The 18008-nt window shown below is 33.7% G+C and overlaps 2 protein-coding genes across 2 annotated transcripts; one reads left to right on the top strand and one right to left on the bottom strand.

The window, feature by feature from the left end:
* The first annotated feature begins 128 nt into the window (after positions 1 to 128).
* On the top strand, positions 129 to 11956 carry LOC140825788 (DNA ligase 4). The gene is given in 29 exon segments (XM_073187748.1): positions 129 to 601; positions 760 to 851; positions 1018 to 1103; positions 1216 to 1352; positions 2130 to 2204; positions 2380 to 2471; positions 2767 to 2838; positions 3504 to 3583; positions 3698 to 3735; positions 3833 to 3839; positions 3998 to 4153; positions 4772 to 4847; positions 5863 to 5987; positions 6165 to 6199; positions 6280 to 6338; positions 7170 to 7253; positions 7583 to 7678; positions 7747 to 7795; positions 8033 to 8120; positions 8285 to 8482; positions 8834 to 8959; positions 9058 to 9083; positions 9085 to 9158; positions 9246 to 9351; positions 9495 to 9625; positions 9728 to 9892; positions 10232 to 10387; positions 10942 to 11309; positions 11312 to 11956. Coding segments are annotated over 29 exon segments (3627 nt in total). The 5' UTR covers positions 129 to 262; the 3' UTR covers positions 11803 to 11956.
* A 312-nt stretch (positions 11957 to 12268) lies between these two features.
* Positions 12269 to 15861, bottom strand: LOC140825789 (transcription factor bHLH35-like). The gene is made up of 5 exons (XM_073187749.1): positions 15709 to 15861; positions 15426 to 15585; positions 14768 to 14995; positions 13965 to 14135; positions 12269 to 12448 (listed from the first exon to the last, which is right to left on the bottom strand). Exons 1-5 carry the CDS (start codon positions 15780 to 15782, stop codon positions 12359 to 12361), a joined length of 723 nt encoding a protein of 240 aa, XP_073043850.1. The 5' UTR covers positions 15783 to 15861; the 3' UTR covers positions 12269 to 12358.
* Positions 15862 to 18008: the final 2147 nt, after the last annotated feature.

Raw genomic sequence — 18008 nt, 5'->3', positions numbered from 1 at the left:
ATGAAACAATAAAATTATAAGATGAACTAAATATTCAAAACAATAAAAATCTCTCTTAAAATAGGTAAAATATCAGCAAAGCCAGAGGTTCATCTAATTAAGGTTAGTGTGAATTAATTTTTTTTTGTTTTTTAAATATTCGTCTCAGAGGTCGTCTCCTGCAAGCTTCCTTCTCAATAAACTGAAGCAGTCACCGCTTGTCAATCACACATAAAAAGTAGTACGATCGTCCCCCTCTTTGACCCTCTTCCGTCGGCCGACAATGGCCGAAACGAAGTTTAGTGTGATGGTCAGCCTGTTCAATTGGATTCAGAAGAGCAAATCCTCGTCGGTCAAACGCTCCAAATTCCGCAAGTTTCTCGACACATTCTGCCGCCCCAGCAATGGCGACGACTACTTCTCCGCCATTCGGTTGATACTCCCAAGCCTTGACCGAGAGCGCGGATCCTACGGCCTCCGCGAGCACGTCCTTGCCACAAGCCTTATCGATGCCCTTGGAATGTCCCGTGAAGCTTCTGACTCCCAACGTCTCCTCAACTGGAGGAAGGGAGGTCCAAAATCTGGCACCTTTGCAGGAAATTTCTCTCTTGTCGCAGCTGAGGTCTTTTCTTTCTCCAGTTTTTAATGATCAAATGGCTGGTCAGGAAAAAAACACGAGTTGAATCCTGCTATCAAGTTGACATCTTTTTTGCAATCTATTAGTTATATTGGCGTTATCACTGGAACTGAATGATCCCACTGTTTTTCATATATTTTCAGGTGCTACAAAGGAGGCAGGGCATGGCGTCAGGAGGGCTTACAATTAACGAATTGAATGAGTTGCTTGATCGGTTGGCTTCCAGCGAAAATAGGTTGAATTTTATGTGAAGTTTGAGTAGACTTATCAAAGATTCTATCTTAATTCGGGAAATAGCAGTACTGTGACTTGTTTTTGCATTCAGATCTTGCTTTCGTGGAAATTGCTCGTTCCTAACTTTTATGTTCTGAATATACTTAAGTTTTTGAATCTTGATACAGGGCAGAGAAGACATTGGTTCTTTCTGAATTGATTAGGAAAACAAATGCTCAGGAAATGAAATGGATAATTATGATAATTCTTAAAGGTATATTTGGTTACTAACTTAATCTGATACTGCCATTTGTAATCTATAACTGATTTGATGTATCAATTTTGCTTTTATCTATTATTTCTCTGCAATTCTCCCAATGTTTTAGATCTCAAGCTGGGAATTAGTGAGAAGAGCATCTTTCATGAATTTCACCCTGATGCTGAGGACCTGTTTAATGTCACCTGTGACCTAAAACTGGTTTGTGAAAAGTTGCGAGATCGAAATCTGAGACATAAACGACAGGTTTGCTTCAGATGCCCAAATCATGTATCCTTTTTTTATTGACTTTGTTTACTGTGGCGCATGTTGGAGGGGTAAGTACACTTCTTAACTCATTTGATATCGAACAATCTTTATGTTAGGGTTGGTCACCACCAGAATCATTGATCATGGTCAGTATTGAGTGAATGTACACCTAATTTAGTAATATTACAAAACTTCTAAACTGGATTATATGTTTGGATAGTTCTTTTAACATCAAGGCTGAAGGGCCTTAGGTAGACCATTTTGGTTTTGTTCTCCTTGTTACCTTTATATGAAGCAGTGTTAAACGATGATATGTATGTATCATAACTTCCTCAGTCTAGGACCTTAGTTTATTGTATTACATCATAGCACTGCCATTTGGATGCTTGTAAACATATACTCGGAATATGGAGGTATTCTTCTTGGTACTTCTATTTGTGGTTCTGAACTGTAGCATGCGATTATTTGAATTGCCAAGATGGATTATTCCTTGTCTGTCTTGGCTTATTATACATAATTCTATATAACGGGGTATTAACTTGTTTGATTAATTTTGCAATTTTGAATTTGGGAGAATTCACCTTGTAGCTGAAAATTGGTTTTTAGATTTGCTTCTACCTCCAATCATTACCACCTCATTCCCCTGTGTTGGTGGTGTCTGTTCAGACCCTTTCTTGTTAAGACCATTGCTTCAAACTACTTTTTTGAGGAGTGGATTCTTCTTTCTTTGCTTGATAACACTCCCACCCAAATAATGCTATTTGAATTGTTTAGGATATTGAAGTTGGCAAACCTGTTCGCCCTCAACTAGCTATGAGAGTCAGCAATTCCGCTGTTGCATGGAAAAAGGTCTGCATGTTTTTAGTTGATTTCAAATACATGGAATCAATGCACTTTTTGTTACTTGGATGGTTGGTTCAAATTTTGAGGCACATGTTTGTGCTTTTATTTTTTTGCAATTATATTGAAGTTGAAAATCCTTACGTATCCTGCTAATTTTTATTTATATTTTACAAGCAAATAGCTTCATGGCAAGGAAGTAGTTGTTGAGTGCAAATTTGATGGTGATCGCATCCAAATCCATAAAAATGGAGCAGTGATAAATTTCTTCTCGAGGTGGTTGCTTTCCTGAAATCAACTTTTTGTTCCTTTTCAATATATATTGGTACTTAATATATGTTTCTACTCGAATTTGAATGGAATATATTTTTCTATGGTGAATCAATCTAGGTAGTTATAAATTGCCTGTGTTAACTTGTTTACGGTACTTTGCTCCTTGGTACTATTAAGTTCAGAGAATTAATAGCTTGTGTATTTTATCTGCTTGACATCTAATGTTACTGGTTAATATGTGACTTAAAACAATGTCAGATGCCTGAATGAAATTTCCTTTTCTGTTTTTGCACGGCAGGAACTTTCTTGATCACCCGGAATACATACATGGCATGTCAGATATTATAAATGAGAATATCCTCGTTGACAGGTGAAAGTTTCAGAAAACATATTTCAAATTCCTAATCTTTCCCCATGAGCAATCTCTATCCCCCCTCCCTATGTACTATTTGTCATTCACTGTTTCTAATAGCATACTATGAAAACGCTGAGTTAGACTTACAGAATCTTTGTTGCTGCCAGAGTTGCCGGTTATTTTTTTCGTAGTTCCTTGAAAAAACATTTTGTTGTCATCTTGGTTTGGGGAAAAATGCTAAATTCTGCTTGGAAAAACAATTTATATCTCCAAAATTTGTTAGTTTGTAACTGATATATAGTCCATGAATCATGTAAAATCTGTTGAGATCATTTTCACTATAGGATCCATAGCATATTCTAATGAACTTTCTCTACCTAGTTGTACATATATCTTGTCTTCAGTATATGCCATCAAACTTTCTCTGTTTCCTGGCTGTACGTATGAATATAACCTTCCGGCTACCTCATCTACCACCCTCACCCTCTAGGTTGAGAACCACTATGCTTGTTTAGGAAAAAGATTTACATGTATCCTGTGAATTTTTTTAAGCTATTGGCCTCAGCTGAAGTATGACCATTGGATGCTTTTTAAAGTGAGCCATAGTTTGTCTAATGCTTCCTTTACTATCGAGGTAGAGAGATTAAACTGGATGAACGAGTCGCACGTCTTTATTGCAGGTGTATTCTTGATGGTGAAATGTTGGTTTGGGACAAATCAGCGAATCGATTTGCAGAGTTTGGTTCTAATCAGGAAATAGGTTTATTGTTGCATCCTGCCTTCGCTTGCTGTTTTACTGTCTAATGTAGTATCCTCGGTCCATCTTTCTATATTAATACTCACTGTTCCATCTTTCTTATTCTTGTTATCACAGCCAAGGCTGCAAAGGAGGGGCTTGATAGTGATCGGCAGGTGTCTTTTATATAATGTGAAGTATGAAGTGTAGATAATTTTTTTAAAACTAGAAGCTTCCATTCTCGGTTTTGATGACCACTTCCTTCTGATGCAGTTGTGCTGTATCCTTCTGTTGCGCCTGAATTCCCCAAGCAATTCAGGCCTGAATGCCATTCTCCAGTTTGGTCTGTATTTATGACGTGCAAGATAAAATAAAACATTATATTTGCAGACATCTTACTCTTTATTTTTAAATTTCCTTAATATAAGTTGTAACTAGATGTTGCATTTGACATTCTTTACGTTGGAGATACCAGTGTTATCCACCAAAGCTTGAAGGAGAGACACCAGAATCTTAAGAAAATTGTCAAACCTATAGCAGGTCGGTTGGAGATTTTGGTTCCTAATGGCGGTCTCAATGCTCATTGCCCTGCTGGTATATAATACTTTGCTTTGCTTCTGTTTGACGTTTTCTTTCGTGTAACAATACTTCTTTCTGGTAGACATACTGACAAATACTAGTACCTTAAGGTTGCACTTGGGTTCATGGATTTGATCTTCTAAGATGCAAATCCATCATATTTGTTTGGCAACAAATAAAAAAAATGGAGAATTTGAAATACATATTCAAACCCAATATATTTAGGCCATGTTGGCTGCATGTGAAATTTATAATAAAATAATTATTATTTCAAATTCTTCCATTCAAAATCCATAATGAAAATCTAAATCCATCAGTCTAACATAGACAAATAATGCAGCCAAACTGTACTTTAAAAACTGGTAAGGATTTGTTCACTTCTTAAATTTTTAAAATTACAAACAGGGGAGTGCTGTTTGTAACTCTCTCGAACCTGAGACCTGCTCTTATGATGAGAGCTGTGTTGTGATTTGACCACTTGAGGTCTTGGCGGTTCACTTCTCAATTTCATGGTGTTTTGTTTGGAACTAGTTTTTTTGTCCTTACATCTTTCTCATTAGTTCTGGACACTGTTTGCTAGATGTTTTGTGGTTGCTGCTGTATGTTTCTGTTTAACTGCACTCTATCTGTCAGGGGAACCTTGTTGGTCACGAATTGCTCATAATGTCGATGATGTTGAGAGATTTTTCAAAGAAACCATTGAGAACAGGTCAGAAAATTTTCCAATTATATGTCCAGTCTTATAATTACTACCCATTTTTAGAAGTTCATTGGTGTTTATGTTCACGAATTTTCAATATTCTCTTTAAATATGTTTATCTACATTTGTAAGTGTTATAATGTCCGTGGCAGCTTGCTGTGCATATTTAACAATGCGATTTTTTTATGGCCATTGGAATTCATCTTGACGTAGAAATACTTCTGTATTTGCTGTGGGTATAGTGTGCCCTCTTGTTGATGCTATCTAGTATGCAACGTTTATGTGAAATTTACAAATCTTGTGTTACCTTCCTTCCCCCACCTCTTACTGTTTTTAAGAAATTTATCTTCCAGTGGCTAGATAAGTAATGGATGCATGCTAAAGCACATCAAACACCTTCATATTGTGTAGACACTTAGTGTGGTGCTCACTTTCTGCTTGCAAGTGTGTTTGTTGAACTCCTGTTAGAGGATTTTCATGGTTTTTTTCCGTGAGGTTAATTGACCTTATGAAATATTTGTATGTTACAAATTAAGCTTGGTAGTGATTCTTTTCATGTTTTTGTTACTTTCAAAAATGCGTGTGTATGTGTGTTCCTGGATGCTCCTAGGTGGTTTTCTAAACTGCTTTGACAGTCTGAAACTGGTCAAAGATGACGCTGTCTCAACCTTAGATGCAGCTGGTCTTTGCTACATGTAACGAGAAGTATTTTACACTTGTATCAACTCAAGGAAAACATTTGTTGGTTATTTAAACGAATCTACACTTGGTGGACTCTGATAGATAAACAAATACAGCTTGCATGCCAAGAGTGATAGATGCTGCTGAAATAAAACGTTTAAGAATGCGATAAATGAAAGGATGGGATCAGAAGTGAGATTGTGGGGTGTTGTAGGGACTTTGATTTTCTCATGATACTCATGTTTGTATCCATGAACTATTGTCAGTGATAGTACCTAAACCATGATTTCCCCTCAAATCATCTAGTTTTTTACACATACAATATTCATTTTCACAATGTCAGAGATGAAGGAATTGTTCTGAAAGATCTTGGCTCCAAATGGGAACCTAGTGATCGAAGTGGGAAGTGGCTGAAGTTGAAGCCTGATTATATTCACGCTGGCTCAGATTTAGATGTTCTTATCATAGGTTTGAAACTAACCTTTAACTTGTTCAACAGAGGAGTAGAGCTGCACTTTATTTTTCTTGTTTGTAACGTTGCTGCGGATTACTCATCCGCGGAATTGGTGTAACCTCTAAATATTATAATAAAGTTAGTTTTCTATCGAAAAATAATAATAATAATACTTGAGCCATTTTATGCAGGGGGATACTATGGATCTGGGCGTCGTGGAGGAGATGTGAGGATAATACTTGATTTTGTGCTTGTTTTTCTTCATATTCTGTAATTAAACTTTCTGCTTTTCTTACATGCTTGAAGATTGCTCAATTCCTTGTTGGTCTGGCAGAGCGTCCTGCCCCAAACACGTATCCTAGACGGTTCGTCTTTTTGTAAATTTTTAACTTAAAGTTCTTTAATGTATCATTCCCTCTGAATGTGTTTTAAACATTTAGTATGATACAGTTACAGTTACTTTCTCATAAATTTTTTTTGTTATATAACATATAATTCATCTATTGAGATTCGAGAGAGAACTGTGATTTTTACTTGTTTATATTTACTTGTACTTTATATCACATTTCTGTTGGGAATTTGTTTTCATTCCATGCACTTAGGTACATGCATGTTAGAACTGGCAAAAGATGCCTTCAGTATTCACCTTCTATTTTTTATTCTTTTTTTTAATGAAATTACTTCCTTGTTTATGTTTTATTTAGTGTCTTATAGCATTTTCTTGACTAGGACTGGGTAGACTAACTGATTCAGATGCGACATGGCTTGCGGAAAAAGTCTGTAATATGATTTTTAATTCAGTATTTATTCTTCGAGCTGATAGTCTCTGACCTATAATTGTTTTCAGCATCAGAATCTTTCAGTGGTAGCTTTCTATCTTTTTTGGCATTTAGTAAATTTTTAACTCATCAATCAGCTGGTAAGCATCCAGCATAATCATTGTGTTACGAGGTTGTACTTGTAATATCTGACAGATTCTTAAATCAATGTGTCACTTAGTGGAAAAGCAAGTGCTTTACCTGTGGTATTAATGTTAATTTCTTATCCTTTTCACCAGTCCTTGGGTCTCAGTGGTCATAATTTCCCTTTTGACCATCCCATGGCATTTTAATGACATCTGTTGTGGGAAACTGGATAAGCCCTTTGCAGAGACAGGTGTTGTTTTCAGTTATGAGTTAATTGTTGTGGTCCTGCAGATTTGTCTCCTTCTGCAGAGTGGGTACTGGGCTCTCTGACGAGGAGCTTGACGCTGTTGTGACTAAATTGAAGCCATATTTCAGGTAACTGTTAATCAATAGTGTCTGAATCTTAAAATTGTTGTACAATTTTTTGGCTGCCAATTGGTGAGATGACTGCTGGAAAGAAAATGTTTAGGTTGACTCTTGGTCTTTGGTTTAGTTTGTTGGATTAGTAAATGTACATTTTAACATGGAACTTGCATGAAGTTTGATAATATTCATGGGTGGGGCATTTGCAAGCAAACAGGTATTTACGCGGAAAATTAAGTTTGATTTACAAAAAAACTTTTCAGGCTTTTATTTCTGCTTGCAACATAGATCGTTATTGAATTATTTCTTTTCGTAAAATCTCGAAGCAATGCCTTTTGCAGGAAATATGAAAGTTCAAAAAAGGCACCACCAAGCTTTTACCAAGTTACGAATAACTCAAAGGAGAGACCAGATGTTTGGGTTGAAAGCCCAGAAAAGTTAGCATAAATTGTTTAGACTGCAGCTCTTTCTTTGTGTTTCTCAACCTTCGTGCTTTTGTTTGCAGATCTATTGTCCTTTCCATCACTAGTGACATTCGAACAATCAGATCCGAGGTACCTTTGTAAATACCACATATTTTGCCGTTCTCGCAACGCACGTCATCTGAAGTCATTTAAAATGATATTGAACTTTGAGTGGCATCCGACTTTGGATTTGTTCATCACTCGTACCTTTACGTTTCTGCATTTTGATTGTGTAACTATTCCCTAGGTTTCCAACCATTTTTAGTACATCTTTGCAGAGTCTAGTTTCAAGTGTCATGATCCTATTTTAATTTTTTATGCGTTCAGGTTTTTGCTGCTCCGTATAGCTTGAGATTTCCACGAATTGATCGAGTGAGACATGACAAGGCTTGGCACGAATGCCTTGATGTGCAATGTCAGTGGATCCCTGCATTTTAATATTTCATCATCTTCAATGGATGATATCGATCTTTTTTTATTTCTTGTTACGTTATCCGATGTTTCATGTACAGTCAGATTACTATTTGACTCTCTCAACCAGCTGTCTAGAGGGATTATTTTCTTTTTCACTTATGGCAGCTTTTGTTGAGTTAGTACATTCAAGCAATGGTACCACCCAAAAGTGGACAGATAATGCAGTTGAGGATAACAAGCCAAAACGTGCAAAGTTGTCTAGAGGAGCGAAAAAGAATGTTTCTGCCGTTCCTTCCCATTTTATAAAGACAGATGTTTCGCAAGTTAAGGGAGAGACTTCAATATTTTCAAACATGGTGTTCTGTATCCTATGACCATATGCTAAATATGGCCAGTGTTGAAATATATTTGGATTTAGATATTTCGTACAGCTGTGTGGTTAATTCACTGATAATATAATACATCAGAAATCTTTTACTTTGGAAGGGATAATCTTCCAAGTTAAGAATACCGTAGACTGGTCTGACGAAATAGTAATCTTTGAAAGTCAATTGGCTGTTATCATATAATTAGTGGGTCCAAAAGTGTGATTGCTCAATCATTTAGTGATTATTTATCTGTTTCAATTTCCTTAGGTTCATCTACGCCAGAATTAACGTATTTAGTTTTTGTGAAAGAATTTATTCGTTAATTGAACCTCCTTGACATTTTTAGACTTTGTAAGTGTACCTTCGTCCCATTCCCTTGATTCTCTGCACAAAATGGTGGTTGAAAATGGTGGTGCTTTCTCCATGAATCTGAACAGTTCGGTTACTCACTGTATAGCTTCTGAGAGTAAAGGTCAGTTTCTCACTCCTCTTCTCACAAGAACACGCAGAAAAAGCAAGTGCTTTTATATACCCAAAAAATTCTAACGTTTTTGTACAAATATCTTGCAGGAATCAAGTTTCAGGCTGCAAAGCACCATGGGAGATGTTATTCATTGCTCTTGGTTCATTGATTGTTGCTCAAAGAAGATGCTTCTACCTTTACAGTCAAAGTTAGCGTAACACTGTTTCACTTACCTCCATATTGATTTATAACCCTGTGATTTTATTTATTTACAAGATTTTCGTCTTTTGTGAAGATACTATCTTTTCCTCTCCGACATTACGAAGAAAAGGTTGCAAGAAGAAATCGATGAATTCTTTGACTCTTACTATTTGGATATTAATACAGCTGATCTCAAACAGGTATATTAATCTGCCAAATTCCCCTATATGTTATTATGTTGACAATCATGCTCTATCACTAGTGACTGGAAGTAAAATGTGCATGGATGATGCCTTAATTAAAATTATATAATTATCTTGTTTTTTTATTTGTTGCTTTTCAGATCCTAAAAGACATAGGTAAGATCGAATATCCCAACTCAATTGAGTATTACAAGAAAAAGCTCTGTCCGAAGGAAGAATGGACACGCTTTCATGGTTGCTGCATTCACTTTCATCTCCCAAGGCAATTATTGTAAGACGATTATCTCTCTACACTAGAATATGAACCAAGCTAGATATCAGTTGTATTTGCTGCTTTGAAGTTGAGATTTGATCCTCTTTTATTATGTTGTAGAAAAAATATGAACTGGAAAACTGCATTGGAGCTTGCAATGAGAAGGATGAAAATTGAGGTTTCCATTGGTGGTGGAACTGTTACTGAGACTCTTCGCCATGCTACTCATTTAGTAGTCGTGTCTTATCCACAGCTTGATGTGGACTTTGATACGTTATTGAGTAGGTGAGCAGTACTTTATGCCAGGATAAACGCTAATTGTACTTTTCGGTTGATGGCTGCATAAATTTATTTTAAATCATATAGCTTATTATTCAGCGTCTTATTTGTTTCGGTGCATTTCCCCAACTCCAAGTTTTCTTCACAGTTACTACTGCTATTTACTATCGCCATACAGCATCTTGGCATTACAGTTATCAAGCCTCATAAAATGAGTTGAGAGTTCAGGGTCATGTAACAGTTGTAGGAGATTCAATTTTAAAAGAGGTTCAAAATAATGATTAATGCCTTAAGTAGATGGGTCCTTTTTTTATCATATTATTATTACTTAGTTATTTTTTTCAGTTTCATGGAGGCAGAGAGGGCTCTCTTGCGCAGTAAAAATTTGCAAATTGTCAAGTCAGAGTGGTTGGAGAACTGCTTTGAGAAGCGCCAGAAGTTGCCAGAGGAGAGTTACAGTTTGAAACCCTTGGGCTTTGGCCAGTCTTTATCAGAGTTAGAGTAAGTGTTGAAATAGTCTAATTAATGTTTTATGCACGACACTATCTTATAATCATGGAAATTCGTGATTACCAAAAATACTTTGATGTGTTTCTTACCTCGTGTTTTTTATGCTCTCTGCATCTTGTGTTTAGCAAGGCTTAAAGGTGAGAGTTGAATGCCCTGAGTATCTGTTGCAGTTTTAAAATTTTTCCTATAAAAGGGGAAATTTCCGTCAAATCCATGAGTTCAGGGATAGCTTTCAGTAATATATCCAACAGTATAAACACATCTCGTGAAATTGCTAAATTTAGCCTCACCTTTTGACATTGCATGTAATCTATCCTAATGCATATGGTTATCTTAGCTGAAACTAATTTTTCACCCGTCACTTTCACCACGAGTGTAAAATGTGATAATCATCTATCAATTAAATTTATACGTGGAGATCATGTAAAGCATACAGATTCATACGTGAATATGTTCTGCCAATAGAGTTGAAGGTATTTTCAATTCAAAATTTATGTTTCGCAGCTAGAATTCCATGTTAAACTGTATTTATTGTGGTATTTCAGCGATCAACACAACGTTGGTAGAGAAGATTACAGTAGCTATTCTAATATGGGAAATAGGGATGCATCTCCTTCTTCTGACAAACGTGAGAAATGGAGCAAAACCTATGCTACCGCAGATAAGCCAAGATTAGTCAACTTGCCTGCCAGAAGTATAAAAATGAAACGGGGAAGTTCAAGTGGAAATAATACGAGAAAGGAAAAAGCAATTGTTAAACAGCCTCGAAGAACAAGCGCACGGATTGCACGGATTGGAAACAAGCCTGCTAAGATATCTGAAAATGAATCAGATGAAGGTGCTTCTTTAGATGAGAAAAACACATCCGAAAACAGTGACATGAATTGTGGGATTCCTGAGACGGTTAAAGATAAAGAAAATCGGGTTGCAGTCTTCCTCGAAGAACAAGGGCTCGGATTAGGAACAAGCCTGCAAAGATTGACGAGAATGCGTTTGATCTAGATGATTCATCAGATCGGCCAACTATCAGAAAAAACTTTGAAGTCAGTGAAGCAAAGCTCGTTCCTGATATTCAAATGGAAGCAACAGTGGAAGAGTCTGAAGCACCAGAAAGAGGCCAACCTGTTGAACCAGCCGTTGCTGAATGTAGTGGGAGCAGAACACAGTGCAACAATCAAGTTGCCGACACGCTCGATCCGGTTCAAGCCATGCTGCTAAACATGTTACCAATTCTTTCAACCCAGAAAACCGATACTCCTACTGCCATTGTCGAAGAGGTTAAATTTCGAGATGCTGATCAAACTCAAGATGAAGAAAAATTGCCTTCGAATGTTGATACAAAGCCGGTTACGAAAAGGAAAGTCAGCTACAAGGATGTCGCTAACCAACTGCTTAAAGATTGGTAAACTACTTCAGCGGTTTGAAGTCTGTATTGTTGTTTGAGACTGCGGTTGTATTGTGCTATATATATGTTATGCACTGTATTATATTTTTAATTAATGTCTTTTGAGTTTGAGATAATTTGACTAGTATTCTTAACAAGATGGACATTTTGTTGTTTGCTTCACTCTGAACATGTTATTCCATCAACTCTTTGGAAGGTATTGCAAATGTTGTATAACTTTGGGTGTTAGAAAATCTGGATAACTTATCAGTAGAATTGAATAATCGATGACAGCTTTAAACCAGCTCTTAATTTGGTTAAACTGTGTTGAATTCCGTTTAATATCATTTTAAACTCACTCTCTGCTCCTTCCATTTCTATATTTTCCATATCCATACGATTAAGGTTACAGGTTTCGAAATAGTGAAAAAAATAAGTGTTTTGACTCATGGCTCTCTAACTATGCAAGTTCTAAGGTAGAGATATTCAATTGTGTGTTAAGGATGACAAAATCGAGTATTCCCTGAAATTATTTCAACAGTGAATCTTGTGCATAAAATTAAATATATATTGTTTAATTAGTTGCTCATAGGGCTGTCTGGATCATTCATTGTGGCAATGGCACTTTCTATCTTTGCTCTCAGAAGCTTCTTTTCTTCCTCGTCAACCTGAAATTTATAAATATGAAATCGAATCAAAACTTTAATTTATTTCCATAAATATATTAAATAAATAAATTTGATAACAAAAATAGCGTATATTTAATGTATATGATTTAACAATACTTGATTGATTATTGATCTGGAAAAATTATAGGGCAAAAACTTGTGTGAGACGGTCTCACGGGTCATATTTGTGAGACAGATCTATTAAATGGATTATCCATGAAAAAGTATTATCTTTTAAGCTAAGAGTATTACTTTTTATTGTTAATATGGGTAGGGTTGACCCGTCTCACTCACATGAGACACACTCAAATTATAGATAGCAAGTGAAATACTGTTGATGGATTAAACTCAAATCAAATATATCAATGTTAGATGTATACTAAAAAATCTTAGCAACAAATTTAATCGGTCAATTTCTAAAGTTATAAAACATAAAAAAAAAAAAATTATTTTCATATTTTTTATCTAATTTAGCAAACTATCACCACATAAATGAAATTAAATCTTCCAGATTTATGTCACACAAACTATTTTTTTGAGCAAATCACATAAAATAATATTACATTAATTCAAAGTATTTTGCTTCTGACTCTTACTATTAAGAGGGAAATGGTATATTTCAAAGGAAAAAAATTAAGAATGAATGGAATTACTACACATATAAATTATATATTGTTTGTTTATTTTTTTCATCTTCTTATTTAAAAATTTAAATTTTGTTTCATGGATACAATTTATTTTACTCGCACATGACATAATATAAGATAAAATGGAGAATTTTTAAGATTATATAATTATAAAGTGTCTCATATACTTTTTTTAAAAAAATATTTTGGTCATATACTTTTGGACAAAAGGGTCCACAGGCACGTTGTAGTACAGCAATTTCCTATACCCGATATTTTGGAGGAATTTTTTCTTCCTTTTTTAGGGGGGGAAAAACTCGATTATAATTAAAAGAAAACGGGAATCATACGAGATCTGGAATTTAGAGTGAGTTTCGATTCATAAAAATATTATGCACTTAAATATATATTTTAAATAATAAATATATATTTTTTGGAACAAAATAATAAATTTAAACCACCTAAATATCTTTTTCACGAGAACAGAAACGAACAAAATATTTATCACTTTTTCAAAGATTTCACACACGCACAGAGTTAGTCAGTCACACACGCACGAATTTGTATTTTATATATATATATAAGCAACTCTTTTGACACGCTATTGTTTTTATTATTAAATGTCGATTTTTCTGCTCAAATTTTCGTCATTAATTATAAGGTTAATTTTAAGAGACGATATCATAAAATTCTAGATAATGATATATATTATGAACGTAATTTTATAATTTTGACTCATTCATGTCGTGCGTAAGCTTGGAAAAAATAGGTTTCAAAATAAATCAATGATTATTTCTTTACTTTCAATTAAAAAAACATTTACCAATTTCAATTGATGAAATATATAGAGAATATTGAATTAAACGATATAAAGTGGAAAAAATGCGTACCTGAATGAAGACAGTCTTCAGTAGCATTCCTGAAAAAGCAGTGATATTGGCTGTAATAACTTTGAGCTTCAGCAATTCAAACATCTCACAAAGCCTTACAACGGTATCTCTTCTTTTATTGCATGTCAAGCTTACCACCGCTGTCTTTTCTCCCATGCTCGATACCCTCAACTGCCCCCATAATTTTAATAAAAATTAAATTCATAATAATAATAATAATAATAATAATAATAATAATAATAGTTGAATAAGTTACATTTATCCACAGACGCATGACAATATAAAAAATTTAGTACATCTTATTAAAAGCAAGAAAATTGCACATATATATCCATTCTTAAATCTATAAATTATAATCATATATATTTATGAGAGTTAGCTTGGTAGCTAGGGATAGGCTAACGGGAGATTAATATTAGGATTAGATGTTTGTTGTTCTACTAAAAATTAAGAAGATAATATTGAAACAATTCAAATATTTTAAATTATATAGTAATTCAAGCGTCGAATTGCGATCACTGTCCTGGTAAAGTTGATTATTTCTTCAAAACAATTTTCTTCTCAATAATTGAATGATACCTTCAAGCTTATGAGAATCGTACGTACATACCTTCTTATGCTGATTATTTTACCAAAATCTATGAGCATGTGAAGAAAACTCTCTTGTATGCTAATTTATTAATTTCCATATTTAATGCGAAAAATCAATGATTAAATCTTTTACTAGAGTCCAATTTATTTATTTTTTGAATGGGATTTACGTGTTTCGGGAATAAACTAAAAGATGGAATCATAAAACCCACCTCAAGAACTTCAAGAGGGGATGGATTGAATCTTGATCCATGGTCATATTGGTCCATTCTTGGTCTCTTTGCCTCAGAACAAAATTCTTGATCAAAATCACAAATGGGGAGGCAATTTGACGATTTCCCATTTTCCAGCTCTGAAATCTCAGCTTGAAGTATTCTTTCTTCTTCATGTAGTGTTTGGATATACTCAATCGCATCTTTGATAATCGATGCTTTATCCATCTACAACAACACATTCTCACCAATCATAAAGATCATTGCAATTATTGAGGATTCATTAAATTAAGATATTTTCATTGAATTAAATATTTGAATTAAATATGTGATATATGGTCATAAAAATATGATAAGAAATAATCAACCATCACATTATTTTTATGTTATGGATGTATTTTTATTTTATTATATTTATATTTCATGTATATAATTAAATGGATAATAAGTGTGTGATCATGATCAAATTATATAATTTTTTTCTTCAAGGTGAACATAGAATAACGTATAAAATACCATTGTCGATGAAAGATTTGAACAGCTATAAATGCTTCACTCGACATTATATATACTTAATTAATTGTTGAAATATTAATATAATTGCAAGTTGAAGCAATAATTAAGAATTAATAATATTATAGCAATAAAGTAACATTACCTTAGTGATATTAGGGACCACTGATCTTAGTGCATACAGCCTTTCGTTGAGCTTCTTCCTCCTATTCCTTTCCGAAGCTATGTTTTTTGAAGCCGACAATGAGTGGACTCCGTCCGGCGAGCTCGAGTCGTAATACGTAGAAAGAACTTCATCGAAGTAACTATATTTGATAGAATTGTTTAAAACCCCCATCGAACCAACATTTCAAAAAAAAAATAAAAAATCGGATATAATTAAAACAAGATATATACAAAATAAGATAAGATACGAGAGTGTATCGTACCTTTCGAGTTCTTCGTTTTGTAGGTACATACTTTCCCAATAATGCTTATACTCATCATCATGAAAGTTTTCCATATTGATTTATTAGAAAGAAAAGTGGAGAGTTTTCTATGCCTCCTCCTTGGGAGATTGAAGGAGTGTCGGGAATATTTTTTGAGGCAAGCTTTGAATATAGGTGTGGGTATTTATAGGACTATTAATGTCTTCAATAATATTTAAATGGGAAAAAACACGTGTGTGTGTATATATATATTCTTTTGGAAACAATATATATTAATATATAGCAATAATTTGATTCATATTTATTGATAGCAACATTAAATGCCTAATTAGTCATAACATGAATGGGCCAATTTGAGACTAGGAGTGTTAAAATCAGACACGATTCATTCACCCGACCAGAAAATAATCAGGTTTGGGTTTGGGTTTTCGGGTTCGGATTAGATCGAGTTGGACCCGATAGCTGATCGAAAAAAATGATCAGGTCGGGTTGGGTTCGGGTCAGACCGGAAATTTTAATTTTTTAAAAAATATATATTTAATAAATATTGCCTACATTTTATATATTGTATGTCTGAAAAAATATTTATTATATATTTATATCGTAAATTTTCATAATTTAATATTTATTTTAAATATTTTTTATTTTTTAAATAATTGTTTATTTGATTTGGTAAATATATTTTATTTTTCTATAATTAGATTTTCAAATTAAAATCATTTAAATGATAGAGAATTTGTTATTCTCTGTTTAAATTATTTTTTTTAAATTTTATTTAATCTTCATTAAAAAAATTTAAAATCGGATTGATCGAGTTGATTCGAGTTCTGATTCGGGTTGAGAGTTTTCGGGTTGACTCGGGCCCGAGTTGAGTAATTTTTGAACAGTACTAAAATTTTGGTATAAAAAAATTAATTAAACATGTCACACACGCATAACGTAACGTGCATGCTCGTACAATATATATGGGTATATATGCTATTTTAAAAAAAAAACTTGAATATATCAAATATATATGGTAAAAAATAGTTCTAAAATTTTATACTCCCTACAATTAAAATTGTTCTGAATCGGTATTCCAAAAAAAAATGAAAAATTTAAGTGTAAAACCGTAAAATGACTAGTATGTATACTAATGCACTTGCTATGTTCCTTCTGAACTATGCGGCTCCACGCAAAGTCAGCTCGTCCACACATTAAGGCTTGACTGCTCACGACTAAAAAAACACGCCAAACATTGTGATGGTATCTCAATATATTTGCCCGACGAGAGACCACAATTTCAAAAAAAAAAAAAAAAATCTCTTAGATCTCGTCTCATGTGTAAATTTTGTGCCAAAAATATGTAATTCGATCTATGACAAAATATTATTTTTTATCCAAAGTATTATTTTTATTTGAAAGTATTGATACTCGTATCAGAAAAAAAATATGTGACAAGATCTCATAGAAGAGATACTCAACTTTTTATTAACCAAAATAGCATATTAAATTGATTTAAAAAGTTGGTTATTTAACTCTAATATGTTTGCTTTCGATTATTATTTTTTTTGAAAAATTTAATAATTTTTTTTCTCTTCGGTCCTGTCTTTCGAAGTTAAGTTCGGTCTTTCTAATAATTTCTAGTTTGGAATTTCGATTAATTCGGTTACTGATTGAAACAATCCATTTAATTTTTTATTCAATTATAATGAAAAACTTGGTCGCTTAGGTTAAAGAATTCGATTTATTGAGTTTCATGAAATTCGATTAAACCGATGATCAAATTAACGGAATATGATGGGCAAATTTTGGGGGGAAGTTGGTGAAAAATCCTCAATCAAAACATCTACCCACAAAATTGTGGTACTATGTCATACAAAATGTGGTACACTTCATGTGGAAATGTGGTACACTTCATGTGGAAATATGGTACTAAAAAAATACCTAGGAACTGAACACAAAAAAAAATGACGGCCAGGGACTGAACCCAAATTTCCCGAATTTTGGGAGTCAAACGCTTTCATGAAGCACACAGTAGGAACATTGTACAACGTGATAAACACAAGTGACTAGGACCAGGGGTATTTCTGTGATTCACGTTTGTTAAAATAAATCAAGTATTTATTTCAAAATTTTTTTTTTAAAAAATATTTATCGTTTCTCAAATAAATTTTTTAAATCATTTTATAAAGTCAAATTAAATAGAGTTTCACTACTTCAAAAAAAAAAAAAAACAGGATGACCAAAATAAAAAGTATTAAAAAATATTATTTTTTTATGGATGACCCAAATAAGATATCTGTATTTCAAAAAACTAT

The sequence above is a fragment of the Primulina eburnea genome, chromosome 3, assembly GCF_022965805.1.
Source record: "Primulina eburnea isolate SZY01 chromosome 3, ASM2296580v1, whole genome shotgun sequence".
NCBI lineage: Eukaryota > Viridiplantae > Streptophyta > Magnoliopsida > Lamiales > Gesneriaceae > Primulina > Primulina eburnea.
The sequence above is the reverse complement of the archived record's forward strand: the minus strand, read 5'-3'. Positions and strand labels throughout refer to the sequence as shown.

Coding starts and splice junctions, on each gene's coding strand:
- LOC140825789 (XM_073187749.1), bottom strand. CDS start 15,782: ATGGAAAACTTTCATGATGATGAGTATAAGCATTATTGGGAAAGTATG. Junction 15,586..15,708: donor CAAAACGAAGAACTCGAAAG/GTACGATACACT, acceptor TATCAAATATAG/TTACTTCGATGAAGTTCTTT. Junction 12,449..13,964: donor TGAAGACTGTCTTCATTCAG/GTACGCATTTTT, acceptor TATAAATTTCAG/GTTGACGAGGAAGAAAAGAA.